This window comes from Scyliorhinus canicula, chromosome 7 (assembly GCF_902713615.1).
Source record: "Scyliorhinus canicula chromosome 7, sScyCan1.1, whole genome shotgun sequence".
Lineage (NCBI taxonomy): Eukaryota > Metazoa > Chordata > Chondrichthyes > Carcharhiniformes > Scyliorhinidae > Scyliorhinus > Scyliorhinus canicula.
Window position 1 is genome coordinate 55079940 of NC_052152.1, and position 17856 is coordinate 55097795.

The following is a 17856-nucleotide window of genomic DNA, read 5'->3' on the forward strand; positions in this document are numbered from 1 at the left end:
TCCTTCTATAGCTACTCAGGCTGACAAACCAGTCTGCCACAATCCATGTGGTGGGTGTAATAGTGCTGTGTCTCTACTCACTGAGTGTCTCCACTGGAAAGAGGAAGATCATGTGTGTTGTGTCCTTTATATATGGGTTGGTGTAATGCAATGGTAGTGTCACCTCTGTGTGTATCGTGAATGCCCATTGGTCGTGTCCTATCTTACTGACCTATTGGTTGAGTGTCTGTGTGTCATGTCTCTGGTGCTCCCTCTAGTGTCTAGCTAGTCTACATGTATTTACATGAACCCCTTGTGTATTTACAGTGATGCATAGCACCACATACTCCCTTTTTCCGTGTTACATATTTTCTGTACACTTAAAAGAAAATTGAACAAAAACAGGTAATAAGTGATGCTCTGTACAAGTCATGAGAACATTGATTAAACAATAAGCCCAAATCATATGTGTGAGTCCAAAACCCATCAATTATCATGGTCGAATGTCTTTCTTGTTGGGTTGGTGAGTTGGTGATTTTGATGGTAGCATGTCCTTGTGAACGCCACCAGTGTCCCTGTGCATTAGGAACCAAGAAGTGGTCAAATCACTTTGTTGTCTGATTTGGAGTCTTTTTTTCTTCCGATGCTTGTGATAGCGATGTTGGACGGCATCTGTCCTGAAAGAAAGGTTGCCTGTTGGTAGTGCAGCACACGTGAATTGGGAAGATGCATCTTCCAGCCATGGTGTGTACTGAGCTGAGCAGTAACAGTGTCCCTCATGGGCAGAGTTGTACCATGTTGTACCAGTCGTAGTTCCATTGGTGTAGTCTTTGTCATGCTTGCTATCGACGATGTTGTTTTTGGTACGCGTCGTGTCGTTGTCTTTGATATGGTATTCAGATGTCGTGATGCTGTGTTGGATGGTTCTGTTGTTGTGTTCTCTGCGCTCAAGGACCACACGCTGTTGATAATGCGAGTCTGTCACACAGTCACTCGTGTCAGCGTGCTTTGTGGCATCTGCTGTCACCTTGAGCGTGCCGTCACTGAGTTTGCGGCGCTCCCCGTCTGGAGTCATGTCCGGCTTACTTGAATCAGCTGTGGCGTTTGGTTGCTCCCCTTCTGCGGTCTGGTCTGTTTCACCTGAGTCAGTGTTGGTTTGTCGATGTTCCCCGTCCGGAGTCATTTCAGGTTCACTTGAGTCAGCTGAGGTTTCTTGATGCTCCACGTCAGGAGTCAAAACATTCAGGAATGCATTTGCTTGTGGAGATGCTCGAGCGAGTGAGGTTTGAAGTAACGTGGTGTCACGGGAGTCACCAGTAGTCTCACTGTGATTGTCGAGTGCCTCTGTACACACTAGCTGAGGTCTGTCACATTGCACATCTTGTATGAGAAGTGAGATGCTGTCATCACTTGTCTCACAGACAGTGGGTAGAGCCTCAGTAGCTTCTTGTTGTTCACTTGGGCTGGGTAGACTGCCAGAGTCTTCTTCTTGTGGCTCAAACAATGTGGGTGGACTGTCATAGTTGTCTTGCTGTTCACTGGAGCGTGGTAGACTGTCATAGTCTTCTTGCTGTGCACTTGAGCGTGGCAGACTGTCATAGTCTTTCTGTTGTTCACTCAAGCGTGGCAGACTTGCATCGTCTGCTGCTGGTTGATCAGAGGAAGTTGCTAGTCCCTCATGGTCTTGTTCAGGCAAGGACTGCACTTTGGAGTCTTGCATTGCTTCTATCGTGGAGGCTGACCACAAGCTCGCTGTGGAGGCTTGTGTCACTTGAGTCACTTCTTGTTCATGCAAGGACTGCGGTGTGGAGTCTTGCATCTCTTCTATCGTAGAGTCTTTCATCGCTTTCTGTGTGGAGTCGGGAACCCTTAGCGGTGCATGGACCACTCTCTGTGTGGAGTCGGGAACCCTTAGCGGTGCATGGACCACTCTCTGTGTGGAGTCGGGAACCCTTAGCGGTGCGTGGACCACTCTCTGTGTGGCAGCAGGCCACTCTCTGTGGGCTTGTACCGCTCTCTGTCTCTCGGTGTCAGGCCTCAGCATAATCCTGCACTCACAAGTCGGGATGTCATATGTGCTGGGCTGAAGATCCTCAAATTCGAAGAACTCGTCATCTGAATCTTGAATGTACAACACGTCTAGTTGTGGTTCGGATTTGGTACTGGGGTAGCTTTCCAAGATGAAAGGTTTGTCTGAGTCATTGTCTTCTCGGACCATATCATCACTTTTTGTGTCGGAGCTGGCATTGGGCTCGCGATGTCAAGAGAAGAAATAAAGGTCGGTGTCGTAGTATTCAAGGTTTGTATCATCTCTTTGGGTGGTGCTAACTGCTTGTTGCACGGTTCTGCGGAGGTTACTTTAAGCTACTGGTTGAATTTCAGGCATTGTGCTGTCATTCCAGGTGAAAGAATCTGGTTTTACGGCTTTAAGAATTTTTTTCTGAGTTTTGGGACATTTCCCCTATAAGTGGATTGGATTGGATTGAATTTATTTATTGTCACGTGTACCGAGGTACAGTGAAAAGTCTTTTTCTGCAAGCAGCTCAACAGATCATTCAGTACATGGGAAGAAAAGGGAATTAAACAAAATTCAAGAAAATATAAGAAAATACATAATAGGGCAACACAAGATATACAATGTAACTACATAAGCATTGGCATCGGATGAAGCATACAGGGTGTAGTGTTAATGAGGTCAGTCAATAAGAGGGTCATTTAGGAGTCTGGTGCCAGTGGGGAAAAAGCTGTTTTTGAATCTGTTCGTGTATGTTCTCAGACTTCTGTATCACCTGCCCGATGGAAGAAGTTGGAAAAGTGAGTAGGCCAGGTGGGAGGGATCCTTGATTATGCTGCCCGCTTTCCCCAGGCAGTGGGAGGTGTAGATGGAGTCCATGGGTGGGAGGCAGGTTCGTGTGATGGACTGGGCAGTATTCACGACTCTCTGAAGTTCCTTGCGGTCCTGGGCCGAGCAGTTGCCATACCAGGCTGTGATGCAGCCCGATAGGATGCTTTCTATGGTGCATCTGTAAAAGTTGGCAAGGGTTAATGTGGACATGCCGAATTTCCTTAGTTTCCTGAGGAAGTATAGGTGCTGTTGTGCTTTCTTGGTGATAGTGTCGACGTGAGTGGACCAGGACAGATTTTTGGTGATGTGCACCCCCAGGAATTTGAAACTGCTAACCATCTCCATCTGGGCCCCGTTGATGCTGACAGGGGTGCGTACAGTACTTTGCTTCCTGAAGTCAATGACCAGCTCTTTAGTTTTGCTGGCATTGAGGGAGAGATTGTTGTCGTTACACCACTCCACCGGTGTGGGCGTGGTCTGGGGCCTCTGATGTCAGGACGCATGTGATGTAGGTTGTAGGAAGCGATTGGGCATGCTCAGATCGCTGTTCCTTTACTTGGGGCCTTTTTCTCCACTGCGCATGTGCAGGACCTTTACCAAGATTGCTACAATTCAAAACTGCAGATTTCTTCTGCAAGCCTACCTCATGGTAAGTTTTGGTGCTTCTTTTACCGGTTTTTTTGTATTCTCCTCGCATAATTCTTGGAATTTGTCCAGGACTGCCTGGAAGTCGCTCTTGTTTTGCCCCTTTGAGTATTTGAAGGTCTGGATGATTTCAGCTGCTTCTGGACCCGCAATGGTGAGTAGAAGCTTTATTTTCTCTGCATCCGCCACACCATCTAGGTCGGACGCTACCAGGTAGATCTCGAATCTCTGCCTGAACCAACGCCAGTTTTCACTGAGATTGCCTTGGTACCTGAGCTGCTGCGGAACCGGAATCCCGAACATCTGCTTGCCTGGCTGTTGTTGCTGGTTGTCACTGTTTGCTGAGTTGTAACTATAAGGATTTAACAGGTCACTCCGTTGGTACCATATCTTGTTATGCTCTTGGCGTAGCATAAGCGGCTTCCTTGATGTTCACTCTGACAAAGGAAGGTTCAGACGTGGAGATAACTTCAACACGTTTATTGAACTATTTACAATTCTCCCATTCGGGTTCGCCTCTACTGCTGATCCTTCTATAGCTACTCAGACTGACGAACCAGTCTGCTACAATCCACATGGTGGGTGTGATATTGAATCAACCCTGTGTCTCTACTCACTGAGTGTCTCCATTGGAAAGAGAAAGATCATGTGTGTTGTGTCCTTTATATATGGGTTGGTGTAATGCCCCCTTGTGGTAGTGTCACCTCTGTGTGTATTGTGAATGCTCATTGGTTGTGTCCTATCTTACTGACCTATTGGTTGAGTGTCTGTGTGTCATGTCTCTGGTGCTCCCTCTAGTGTCTAGCTAGTCTATGTGTACTTACATTAACCCCTTGTGTATTTACAGTGATGCATATCACCACACATGTGACACATGACACCTTCCATGCCCTGCAGTAGATGGGCATTGCCTTTTGAAATATTTCAGTAACTGACCTGATGGTAAATGGCAGACAGTTAAAGCAGCACCATTCAAAGGGCGTAATGAAAGTAGTCAGGGTTTTGACTCCTGATTCAGTGGTAACTGTCAGAATCCAGTGTTAGCATCGTTGGTGAAGATTGTGCTTTTTGAAACTTTGGCCAAATTCTTGTCGACCGATGTCATTAGATTTATTTCTCTTTCCATTACCTTGTTGAGGTGTGTTCGATCATTGCAGATTCAAAAGGAGCAATGAGGCTTTGGGACCGTAATAGAGCCCCGGTCACTCTATGACTGGAGAAATTATCCCTTGCTGCAGCATCGCCTGTATCTCACGCCTGGCTCTTTTCAGGAGTGTGTGAGGCCTTCCTGGGTATAAATAGACAAATGGGTTTAGCAGCTGACTTGAGTGCATTGTGCCACGCAGGGCTGGATTCTACGATTCGGCTGCTATGTCCGCAATATCACGGCCAAAATGTCAGCACCGCCTCCGCACCGATGCTCCACCTGGTGGGGGGCTCGCAGCCGCGCCATGTAAAGCCCCTACCGATACGAATGCAGAATGGGCGGGTCTGTGGCCGCGCATGCGGTCGCTGGCGACCTGTGGCGGACGCGCCGCACAACATGACACCGGCCCCGAGGGACCCAGCCTGCCAAAAAGTGCCCGCCTGTAACTCCTCTGGCCACCCCTCACCAGTTCCCCCAGCCCCTGCCGATGCCCCCCTGCCAGCAGAATGGCTCCCCCCTGACTGTGGAGGCGCTCGGCACAGTCCGCAGCCGCCATGCAAGGTTCCCGAAAAGTGAGAGCACATGTGCCCTATGCCATTGGGGACTTGGCCCATCAGGGGCAGAGCAACGGGACGTCACCTGAGGCTCTCCCAATGGCGTGCGGCACATACCTCGAGTATGCTGTTTTTGAGGGGCTGGAGCATCAGAAAAACAGCACCGCCCCCGATTCCGGCGTAAAAATGGATTCTCCAGCCGATCGCCGAACCCGATTTCGGCATCGGCGATCAGAGAATCCAGCCCATAGTCTTCAGTTTACGCCTTTAAAAATTGTGCGGAATTTCCCTCCAAATTCTATCCTGTGTTTTTGCGTTGACTTCACCAATTTTCCTAAGCAGGTTCAAAGCTATACTTTTCTGATCAACAAAGAGCATTCTTGATTCCTGATAATGTCAAATGCTTCAGAAATTTCTCCATCTTTGTGTTTTAGTATTATATCTACCTGGCCTTGAACATTTAACTTGATTCCCCCCGGGCCGTGGAGTTGAAGGGAGAATAGTTGTAGCGTCACTTTATTAAGCCGTGAACCTTTGTCAGATGACACTGAGACACCTGCTCCTGTGTCCAGCTTGAATTCAGTCGGATGCCCATTTATATCAATGTCAGCACTGGTTTTCAATTTCCTTTATTTCTCTTGAATGCGCTTTCTGAGTTGTCGAGGTCTTGAACTTGAATGGAGGTTCTTTTGACAAATTTTTCCTTAAAATGGCTTAACTTGCCACAGCCATGGCACTGCACAATTCTGGTGGGGCATTCTTCCTGCCTTCTTTCCACCACAGCGGGAACATTGGAAAATTTGCATCTGTTGCCTTTGCAGGACATTTCCCTGGTTGCTGCCTTGGCTGTATTTTCATTTCACAACCCACAAATTGAACAACTTCATTGCATTGTTCCCAGGAAATTTCCCTCACAACCCTGACAAAAGCCTCCGCTCTACCACTGACCAGGTCGTCTTTTAGTGCTCCATCTCTCAATTTTCAGCTAGGTTGAAAGGAATCAATCCTTTCATCCTGTTCGTAATTGTGCCGATTAAGTTTTGCCCTCTTTGTAACCGTATTCTTACAAAGACTGAAGTAAAAGCCTTTGATTTCATTCTCATTGGAGGCTGTGTGAGTTCACCTCCTGTCTGGTCAGCATAATCTACTATGCTCCCAACAGCATGTAGCAAAGTGCTAACTTGATCATTATTCTCTTCACTCACAGGACCTGAGACATTATGATATTGAGTAAAACATCTTCGCCAATTTTACCATTGCTCAATCTGTCTGGACTCCCCATATCTTGAAATGATACTGTTAAGGACAAAGTAGTAGCCATTTTTCACCCTTGTCCACCGTTGTCTTTTCCCACACTGCTCATCTTGCCAGTTGCTGGGTTTCCCTCTTTATTTTGTCATCTCCTGTGTGGCTGCTGGAGTGGCCTTGAAGATCTTCAGTAGTACTGTCAGAATGTTGTCTGGGCTCTTCGCCTTTGCAGAATCCAGTGCCTTCATCTATTTGATTGATATCACATGGCTTGAATTGGATTGACTTAATACTGGCATTTGTGATGATGGGACTTCAGGAGGAGTCTTCAGGATCACCTATTCAGCACTTCTGGCTGCAGAGCTTAGATCTGATGGGAATGCTTTGCTCTGTCTAACACATGCTGCTTCTGTTTGACATGCAATCCTGTGTCGTAGCTTCACGAGGTTGACACCTCGGGCAGGATTCTCTCAGCCCAGGCTGGGCCGGAGAATCGCCGGGACGGGCGCAAATCGCACAACGCCGCCCCGACGGCAGTCCGCCGATTCTCCGGACAGCAGAGAATTGGAGCCATTGGCGCCGGCGTAGTCGACGCGGTGCCTGTCGGGGACCGTGCTATGACAGGGTTCTTCAAACTTTTTTTCCAGGGACCCATTTTTACCAACCAGCCGACCTTCGGGACACGTGCCGGTCAACCTTCGTGACCCACACCAGCCGACATTCGCGACCCATGCCGGCTGACCTGCGTGACCCACCATTTTCTCTTCCTTTGTTTCCTGCTGACAAAAATGGAGGAAATAGTTTTGGGTCCTGTGGTAGTATGACGCGGGGTATTACGGTATCTTGGAAGTGAGCTGCTATTGGTGTAGAGGACTCGCTGCCCATTGGCCCGGGTAAGTCATGTGCCTCTCAGCCGATTGGCTGAGAGGTAGGTAGCTCCACCTACAAGGCGGGATATAAGAACTCGTGCTTCCCAGCAGTCGGCCTTTCTTCTGTACGTCTGCTGCCGGGCACACATCATGTGCATTAAAGCCTACGGTTTGGATCTCATCTACGTTTTGTGTCCATTGATTGTGCGTCAATTTAATGCACAAGATTTTAAAGGATGGAGCTTCGTATCAAGCTGGAGTGCCTTCGACTCAGCCCACATGCAGCAAATGCAACAGCTGCAATTAAACACTGGCTGGCTTGTTTCAATAGCTACTTGAGCACAGCCGAAAATATCCCAACGAGGGAACAAAAACTGCACATCCTCCACTCGTGCGTCGGTACCGCCGTGTACACGCTCATAGAGGTCACGACAGACTATGATGCGGCCATGGACTTGCTTAAAGGACATTTCATCCGGCCGGTGAACCAGGCCTACGCTCGGCACTTACTGGCCACAAGACAGCAATTCCCTGGTAAGTCTTTAGACAAATTCTACCGGGCCCTCCTTGTTCTGGGGAGAAACTGCGCCTGCCCACAAGTTTCTGCAGCCGAGCACACCAAACTTTTAATCAGAGACGCTTTCGTTGCGGGTTTGCAATCTTCCCAGATTCACCAGAGACTCTTAGAGAAAGAAACTTTAAGCCTCACCAAAGCATGGGCCCTCGCCTCCTCCCTAGATGTTGCTAATCGCAACGCCAACGCGTACACTCCCGACCGCGCGGCGGCCCCCTGGGCAGCATGGAACGCGACCCCCCTCACCTCCGCAGACTCAGACCCCCCTCAGGCCTGCGCCGCAGGGTGCCCCGATAAACCCACAGGGCCCCGCTGCTACTTTTGCGGCCAGGCCAAGCACCCCCGCCAGCGCTTCCCAGCCCACACCGCAGCCTGTAAAGGCTGCGGCAAGAAGGGCCACTTTGCGGCCATTTGTCAGTCCAAGGCGGTCGCTGCAGTCCCAAGCAGCGACCACGGGTCTCCCTCCCGCGCTCCTCAGGGGCCCCGTGCGGCCCGCGGACCTCGCTGCCCCCAGCCCCACCGCCACGAGTGATCCCCGGGCGCCACCATTTTGGGCACCCGATGCCACGTGTCATCCCTGGGCACCGCCATTTTGGACCCCCGGCTCCACCTGCGATCCCCGGGCGCCGCCATTTTGTTCACCCCCCACCACGTGTGGCCAATGGGCGCCGCCATCTTGGATCAGCACCAAGGACCCCGCAGGCAACTGCTCCCTGCCAGATGGCGACTTCTCCCTGCCAGTTCCTGCCACGACTCGTCTCAGTAACATTGGATCAGTCGTGGCCCCGCACGCTGTCCACGGCAACCACGAAGATCCTTCTCAATGGCCACGAGACAAATGCTGGTGGTTAAGACCGGGGAGAAAAATCGGATGGTCATAGACTACAGTCAGACCATCAACAGGTTTACGCAGCTGGACGCGTATCCTCTCCCACGTATCTCCGACCTGGTCAACAGGATCGCGCAGTACAAGGTTTTTTCCACGGTGGACCTTAAGTCTGCCTACCACCAGCTCCCCATCCACGCAAGTGACCGAAAGTACACTGTGTTCAAAGTGGATGGACGACTCTACCACTTTTTAAGGGTTCCTTTCGGTGTCACAAATGGGGTCTCGGTTTTCCAAAGAGAGATGGACCGAATGATCGACCAAAACGGTTTACGGGCAACCTTCCCGTATCTCGACAATGTCACCATCTGCAACCACGACCAGCAGGACCACGACACTAACCTCCGCAAATTCCTCTGTACCGCAAAACTCCTTAACCTGACCTACAATAAGGATAAGTGCGTGTTTAGCACCAACCGTCTAGCCATCCTCAGCTACGTAGTGCATAACGGAGTGATAGGCCCCGACCCTTAAAGCATGCGCCCCCTGATGGAGCTTCCCCTCCCCACTCCCTCAAAGCCCTCAAGCGCTGTTTGAGCTTCTTTTCTTATTATGCCCAGTGGGTCCCCAAATACGCCGACAAAGCCCGCCCACTCATCCAGTCCACCACATTTCCCCTGTTGATGGAGGCCTGCCAGGTCTTTTTTTTTTAAATAATTTTTATTGGAATTTTTTACAGAAAATATAAAAATATAACAACAAGTATAGCAACAAGCAGTAATATGCAACTAACAGCCCCACAACACCCAAAATTCCCCCCATACCGTAACATCACATGTATCACACTCCCCCCACCCCCCCACCCCCCCAACAAGAGAACTTAACCATAAATTAAAATTAAATAAATCAAATTTAAATAAAATAAGCCAACATAATCAACGTCCCCCCCGGGTTGCTGCTGCTACTGTCCCAGTACCCTATAGTTGAGCCAGAAAGTCGAGGAAAGGTTGCCACCGTTTAAAGAACCCTTGCACCGATCCTCTCAGGGCGAATTTAACCTTCTCAAGCTTAATGAAGCCCGCCATGTCATTGATCCAGGTCTCCACGCTTGGGGGCCTTGCGTCCTTCCACTGTAGCAAAATTTTTAGCCGCATCAAAGCAGATATTGCAAAGGCCACGATGCGCGCTATCGACGAGTCCCTCCCGTTTCAAGTCGAGAGCGACGCGTCTGTTTCTCTGGCGGCCACCCTCAATCAAGCGGGCAGACCCGTGGCCTTCTTCTCCCGCACCCTCCACACTTCCGCAATCCGCCATTCCTCGGTCGAGAAGGAAGCACAGGCCATAGTCGAAGCTATGCGACTTTGGAGGCACTATCTGGCCGGCAGGAGGTTTACCCTCCTCACAGACCAACGGTCAGTGGCTTTCATGTTCGATAACGCACAGAGGGGCAAGATAAAGAACAACAAGATCTTGCAGTGGAGGATCGAATTGTCCACCTACAACTACGACATCTTGTATCGTCCTGGGAAGCTAAACGAGCCTCCCGATGCCCTGTCCCATGGACCTGTGCCAACGCACAAGTGGACCGCCTTCGAACCCTCTACGCGGACCTCTGTCACCCAGGGGTCACCCGTTTTTTCCATTTCATAAAGACCCGCAACCTGTCCTACTCCATCGAGGAGGTCAGGACAGTGACCAGGGATTGCCACATCTGCGCGGAGTGCAAGCCGCACTTCTACCGCCCTGAACAAGCGCATATGATTAAGGCTTCCCGCCCCTTTGAACGTCTCAGCATGGACTTCAAAGGTCCCCTCCCCTCCAACAACCGCAACACGTACTTCCTCAACCTGATTGATGAGTAGTCCCATTTGCCCTTCGCCATCCCCTGCCCTGACATGACCACGACCACCATTATCAAAGCCCTACACACCATCTTCTCCCTGTTCGGTTACCCCGCATACATCCATAGCGATTGGGGGTCCTCCTTTATGAGTTACGAGTGACGAGCTGCGACAATTCCTGCTCAGCAGGGGCAGAGCCTCCAGCAAGATGACTAGTTACAACCCCCGGGATAACGGATAGGTCGAGAGGGAGAACGGTGCGGTCTGGAAGACCGTCCTGCTGGACCTACGGTCCAGAAATCTCCCAGTCTCCCACTGGCAAGTAGTACTCCCAGACGTCCTCCACTCAATCCGGTCACTTCTCTGTACCTCCACTAACCAAACGCCTCACGAACGTCTTCTTGTTTTTCCCAGGAAGTCTTCCTCAGGGACCCCACTTCCGACCTGGCTGGCTACCCCCGGGCACATTCTGCTCCAGAAGCACATGCGGGTGCACAAGTCGGACCCGTTGGTCGAAAGAGTCCAGCTACTCCACGCGAATCCGCAATACGCGTATGTGGAGTATCCCGACGGCCGACAGGACACGGTCTCACTTCGGGACCTGGCTCCCGCCGGATCCCGTCCACCCCCCCCCCCCGGCGCCAGCACCCCCCAACCCCAACTGCCCCCAGCAAGCCCCCCCCCCCCCCCCCCCCAGCCCCACCGACACCCCCACGGCCCAGTGGACAGGATGCCCCTCCCCTGGCCTGGCCCCTGTTAGCTCCGACCAAGGGTACAGACACAGGAACAGGATCATCGCTCCCGGAGTCACGGACCACCCCCGCTCCAACGTTGCCGGCACAGCTGCGCAGGTCAAGCAGGACATCAAAGGTGCCCAATCGACTGATTGAATCGATGTGACCTACTGGTGGACTTCTGCCTGCGGATGGACTCTTGTTTCTTTTCCTTGCCTGTTCTCCATTCCCCTCCCCCCCCCCAATTTTATACACTGTACATAGTTGCTGTATTTTGCACATATGTTGCAGGCCAGTCGGCAGCCATCGATGCAATGGTACGACCTAAACATCTCCAGTCATACTACCAGTCTCACATACTCACGGGACACGACCCCCCCCCCCCCCTTCCTGCCCGTGTTTCTTTCCCCCCCGCTTCTTCAACAAGGGGTGAATGTGGTAGTATGACTAGCGGTATTACGGTACCTTGGAAGTGAGCTGCTATTGGTGCAGAGGACTCGCTGCCCATTGGCCCGGGTAAGTCATGCGCCTCTCAGCCGATTGGCTGAGAGGTAGGTAGCTCCGCCTACAAGATGGGATATAAGAACCCATGCTTCCCGGCAGTCGGCCTTTCTTCTGTACGTCTGCTGCCAGGCATACAACTTGTGCATTAAAGCCTATCGTTTCGATCTCATCTACGTTTCGTGTCCATTGATTGTGCATCAGGTCCCTTTGGCCCTCGTACACGCTCCTCCAATGGAACCTGTTGGATGAAGGTGAAGCCTTCCAGTGTCGGAAAGGAATGAATCTCCAACTGTCCAAAGTTCTGCATTTTTTTCCTGTAAAATTTTATCAAATAAAAGCCCCCGAATGTGTAAAAATAAATAAAAATAAAATGAATAAATTAAATGAAAAAAATAATAAAATAAATTAATAAAATCCTTCTGAACTTGTAAAACAAAAAGCTGCAACCGTTTTTTTTTTAAAAGCAGCTGCACTGCGCATGTGCGTCCGAACATTGGTGCGCATGCGCAAATCTATATAGTTTTCCGCATGCGCACCGATGATCGGGCGCTCGTGCGCAACGCGGCCGATTTTTAAAAATATGTTTGCGGCCATTTTGAAGGCCGCTTGCAGCCGGCGTTATTAAAAGCCGGCTGCTGGGGCTGATTCGCGCAATCGGGAGTGCCGCGAAGGACGGCTCCACGACCCTTCCGACACCGGCCTGCGACCCACCCGCGGGTCGCGCCCCTGAGTTTGAAGAACACTCGGGGACCCCCCGGCAATTCTCGGCCCGGGATGGACCGAGCGGCTGTACAAAAAAACCCGACTCCCGCTGTCGCCGTTCACACCTGGTCTTAACCCGGCAGGACCTCGGCGTTAATGGATCCGTAGGCGGCCTGGTGGGGGGGAAGGGGCCGTCTGACCCCGGGGGCGGGGGGCCCTCCGCTGTGGCCTGGCCTGTGATCGGGGCCTACCGATTGGTGGGCCGGCCTCTCGGCTGGGGACCTCTTTTGTTCCGCGCCGGTTCTTGTAGCCCTATGCCATGTTGCGTCAGGCCGGCGCGGAGAAGGGAGCCGCCACGCATGCACACAATCGTGGCAGTCCCACTGCGCATGCACGCATTGGCGCCGGCCCCACTGCACATGCGCAGACCCGCAGCGCCCATCCTGACACCGGGGATCGGCAGCTGGAGCGGTGTGGGCCGCCCCAATGCCATGCTGGCCCCCTGCTAGGATTCAGAATCGCTGATCATGAGGCCATGTTGACGTCGTTGAGAAACGCGATGGCGTTTATGGTGGCGTCAACACTTAGCCTCAGGATCAGAGAATCCCGCCCCTCATTTTCTGGCTATGTCTGCAGCTGCTCCTAGCATGCCCTCCTACACTCTTCATTAAACCAGGGTTGATCCTCTGGTTAATTGATTTGATTGAATAGATTTCTAATGGATTTGATTCTCATTGGATAAAAATCCATTTCCATATGACTTTTTTAATAAGCAAATAAAATGACTCAAATAAAGTTTGGTCCGGGCATAGATATTACCAAGGCAATTGCTGCAATGTCAAAGGAGGAAGGATGAAGTGGAACAAACTATCTCATCTGTGACCAGGAACTCAATAGTTAAACGAGCAGAACATAATGCAAAACAGATTCTTTACTTCACTGCCAATTTCTCATTTTCTACTGGCTTGAATTCCTCAGTTTATGCAATCCAATTTGAAATATTTTGCGAGAAATTCACAAAATATGAATCACAAAAACGCGTTTCTTTCTAACTGATTTGTTAACCGATTGCCGCACAAGGCATTGGCATTTCCAAAAGAAGTTTTGCGCAGAATGTAATTAGAGGAATGTTTACAGAAATGTTCTTGTGAGAAGTGGCATTTAAAGTGAAAATGACATACGCATGGCATTTCATATAGCCACCATTAGCAATGACATTAGATGCTAATATCCACTGGCATTCATCAACTGTCAAACTCTACTGTTTTTCAGGTAGCTTCTAAGTGTCTGGTTGTGTACTATGAGCACTTTCCATATCTGAAGCAACTGGTAAAGTGATTCATTTCTGCCGTGGAATAGATTCCCCAAAGTGAGAAGTAATTGTACTGTCAAGCAAGAGAAATTATTGTACATTGAGCAAGCACTGTACAGTATGGATTTTAATACTGGTTCCATGGGAGCTGTACTTCTCACAGTATCAATTGCGATTGTTAAACTTAATAAACCTTAGAGTTATCTGCAAGCAAGGGTGGAACTTTTGAGTTGTGACACATGAGAGCATGGGAACCAGAGGAGCCAGGGAAGGATGTGCCAATATGAGTGTGACATTTACTGGGGATGAATACACGGATTCTAGTGTTTTGAAAGAGTTGGAAGCTTGTGGAGGTTTGTGTCTGGGAATTAATTCTCTCGGTGCCAGAGAATCTAAGTGATAAAGTCATGAAGTGGAGTTTCAGCCACAGAATGGAAGAAGTAGGGACAGGGCAATAAGGGAAGCATAGCAGCCCTAAAGTAGGCTTTTTAACAAAGTGGGTGTAGATTTAGCATCAAACAGAACACGGAGGTTACATTACACTTCAGCAATCAGGGAACTAGAATTAAAAACATGGAGGTGAATAGCTTCAACACAGTGGATGTCAACTGGAATTTGTTTTCATTCATTTAACTAGAGGCTGGTTTAGCACACTGGGCTAAATTGGTGGCTTTTAAAGCAGACTCAGGCAGGCCAGCAGCACGGTTCAATTCCCGTACCAGCCTCCCCGAACAGGTGCCGGAATGTGGCAACTAGGGGCTTTTCACAGTAACTTCATTTGAAACCTACTTGTGACAATAAGCGATTTTCATTTTTCATTTCAACTTGTGGCCTCTATATCAAATAGAGAAGTTGAGACTGGGCAACCGTCGTTGTTTCAGCGGAAGAGGCAGCGATGTAGACTTGGGCATATCAATGCATGGCACACTGAACAGCAATCTCCACGTGATCCTCCACACCGTGAGTTTGCTTGGCCAGGCTGCTAAGATAAGTAAATATGCTCCACTACAGGGGGCTGGGGTGCTCTAATCTATCTTCTTATCAGAAGAGGTCTGGACAAAGGTCAGCTGCCCTCACTCAGTGCCTGATTGACGTTGAATGTGGGGGTGGGGAACTTGGGGGTGGGGTGAAGGTTGGTGGAGAAAAAGAAGATGACTTAACACTTTAACATTAAAAGTCTGGATTTTGACTATGTTAAAAATTATTATATCCTACATAGGATGAGAACTAATGGCACGTGATTTTACGTTTGCAAATTAGGACTGCTCCAGTTCTGCACATGCGTAAAATCCAGTGTGATGACATTGGGTCCTGAACCTGACGTTGGCACATGGTTTCCCATTAATCATCAAGCCCCCTAGTATGTTAAAATAAAATAATTAATCAGCAATTGAGCTTGTCAACAAGTTAATTGATCTAAATATTACACCGTAATGCAGTCGAGAGGGGAGCGTCTATTTTTTAATCCTCTGAGTTGCAAACATGGGAAGGTGGGGGGGTGGGGGTGCATGCTCTGGCAGGGTGGCCCGTGCACATCAGGGGCATGAGCCCCACAATGATACCCCCTTTGTGTCTCCCCACCCCCTTGCCAGCCCCACCCTCCCGAGAGTGCCTCATCCCTCCCGATGCAAAAATCCAAGGTTTACTTGAGTCTGGGATCCATTGCTGTGTTTAGATTAGCCAGCAACATCAAGGGTGGGACTTCTTCCACTGAGGAGTGGAAGTCTCACTCTCTACTCGTTTAGGCCACCGCCAGTTTGTTATCACCGCAGGGCGGCCATTTAAAGTCAGTCGTTTACAATACGCCACCCCCTTTCACCAGGAAAACAGCCCATGAAACGTATAAACCCACTTTTTCAGATCACTTAATCCATACACTGATTAAACCACAGTTTCAGTTCTTTGCCTCTTGTAAATTATCATCTCAAAATGTGGGTAAATGAATAAAACCATCAAAATCTTGAAACATTAAAATACGCTAAATTAATTTAGTTAATTGCATCTGTTCCCTAATTGTCTAAGTTGGTGTTATTAATTTAGTGCTGATTGCATGTATCAGTGTTAAACCTATATTATCATGCAGAATGCCTTTATCATTACCTAAAGGGAAGAATTTCACTAACCTACACAAGTACGAGATCAAGGCGTGAAGTTGGAGTGAAATTGGTGGGAGCCATGCTAGTTTGCGCTAGGTTGGGTAAATTTACTGATGGGAGGATCAGTTTTGGACATGCTTCCATCCATAAGGAGGGTGGAAGCAAATTCAAATATCCTATTCAGGGTCATTTTACCAGACCATCAGCATTTTGCTAACAGCAGATCAACCTCTTGACGGGGTGGGGCAAGGTCACCAACTGTACACAGCCTCCCAACGGTGTCCTGGGACGAAGCAACGTTTTATTCGAAGGCGGGGGTGGGGGCGGGAGCGAGGCAGAGAAAGCAGCCCTGAGACCCTAATGATCACATCAGAAAATTTCACCTCTAGTAATATTTTTATGCTTTAAAAAAATGGCTTGTATTGGCTATAGGGCTCGTGCATGGTCATCATCCCAGGTGAGGCTGCTAAGGTTGCTGAGCTGCAGGCCCAATTAAATGGCTGGCATCTCTAAGGGTCCTTCACACATCCGTGGCAAGCAGCATATTCAGGAGCCGTTGTGAATTATTTTCTTTCGCTGTAATTCATCTCTGTCTCTGGTTAGCACAGTGGCTAAGACAGCTGGCTTGTAATGCAGAACAAGACCCACACCGGCCTACCCGAACAGGCGCCGGAATATGGCGACTAGGGGCTTTTCACAGTAACTTCATTGAAGCCTACTTGCGACAATAAGCAATTACTATTATATTATTATTAGTTCTAGATCTGCTCAGTTAGCGTGTTTCTTTCTGAGGATTTATTTTACTCTTTCGGCTATCTGTCCTTGCATGTTTCTGCGCATAAAATATTTACTTTCTTCATCAGTATTGTTCATGTATACTGCATTTTACTCGAGTTAACATTTAAACCATTAAAAGTGTCCATAAAAGGTGGAACTGCTCATTAAAAATTAAAATTCCTTTTGAGTGTTGAGGTCAGAAAGGACAAATGTACTTCAAACTTTTCCAGTATTGGCTGAGTTCCATGTGTTATGTAAGTCGCATTCATTTTACTTGCATAACCCTGGATCACAGAACAGGATGAAACCTGCCACTACCTGTGAGACCAGGGCACAAGACCCTTACATAAAATGTCTGATTCGCATGGCTGTCTGATATTTTTCAGAGCATTTAATGCCAGGAAATTCAGTGCTGACATGTCACCTGCCCCTAAGCCGAAGTTCATCAGTTTCATTCAGTAGAATGACTGGCCCGGGTTCCACAGCAGGCTGAGAACTATCTGATTATTTTAAGGAATTAAGAGTTTAACAAAACACAACTGCAAAAACCAAACAGGGGTCGTGTAGTGGAAAGCAAAACATTAACAATGCACCCGGTGACCTACCATTCAAGTCCCGCTCGGTTAATATCTTCCCACCAGCATTCTGTCTCCCGTCCCATCCCTGCCGAGGTAGGCATGCATTCGAAACTCCAAAGCCTGTCAGAACCTTCCGATTTCTCGTAGTAACTTTGTATCCCTACCAAAGCTTCTCCTGGCGGACACTGGAAGTTGAAGCCTTGCCTATACTGATTGATCCAATACACCTCAGATGGCGGATAATTCTGACCGTGAACCACAATGATCAGGGCTACGAGCAAGTAAGCACACTTGAGATGCATTTCTGCAGTCTGGATGCACTCTGTTGTATCCACTATTTTATATGGCATGTAACATTTGGCAAACAGATGTTTCCAAGCCTGAATCCAAAAGCATTTATGACCTGACATGAAACTATGTAATGTGCTTTAAATCTAATACCCAGATTGTGAAACTGATGATATTCTTTTTAAGGTGGTCTTTTAAGGAAATTTTCATTTTCTGTAACAAAGACAAAGGGGTAAATTCTCGGCAGGCCACTGGCAGTAGCAGGTTTTTGGGTGTTGCAGAGAATCAAGCGTCTGTCGATAACGGGATCTGTGTTGGGCGCCAATCCTGTTCCAAT

General features: G+C 49.0%; 1 protein-coding gene across 1 annotated transcript in view; it reads right to left on the bottom strand.

Annotated features, from left to right (window-relative positions):
- The window catches only part of dpt (dermatopontin), an 80909-nt gene extending 63337 nt beyond the window's left edge, over window positions 1-17572 (bottom strand). Inside the window, exon 1 of the mRNA XM_038802064.1 lies at window positions 17259-17572. Within this exon, the coding sequence (XP_038657992.1) occupies window positions 17259-17533 (275 nt within the window). The 5' untranslated portion in view covers window positions 17534-17572. The remainder of the gene's footprint in view (window positions 1-17258) is intronic.
- Between the last annotated feature and the right edge of the window lie 284 nt (window positions 17573-17856).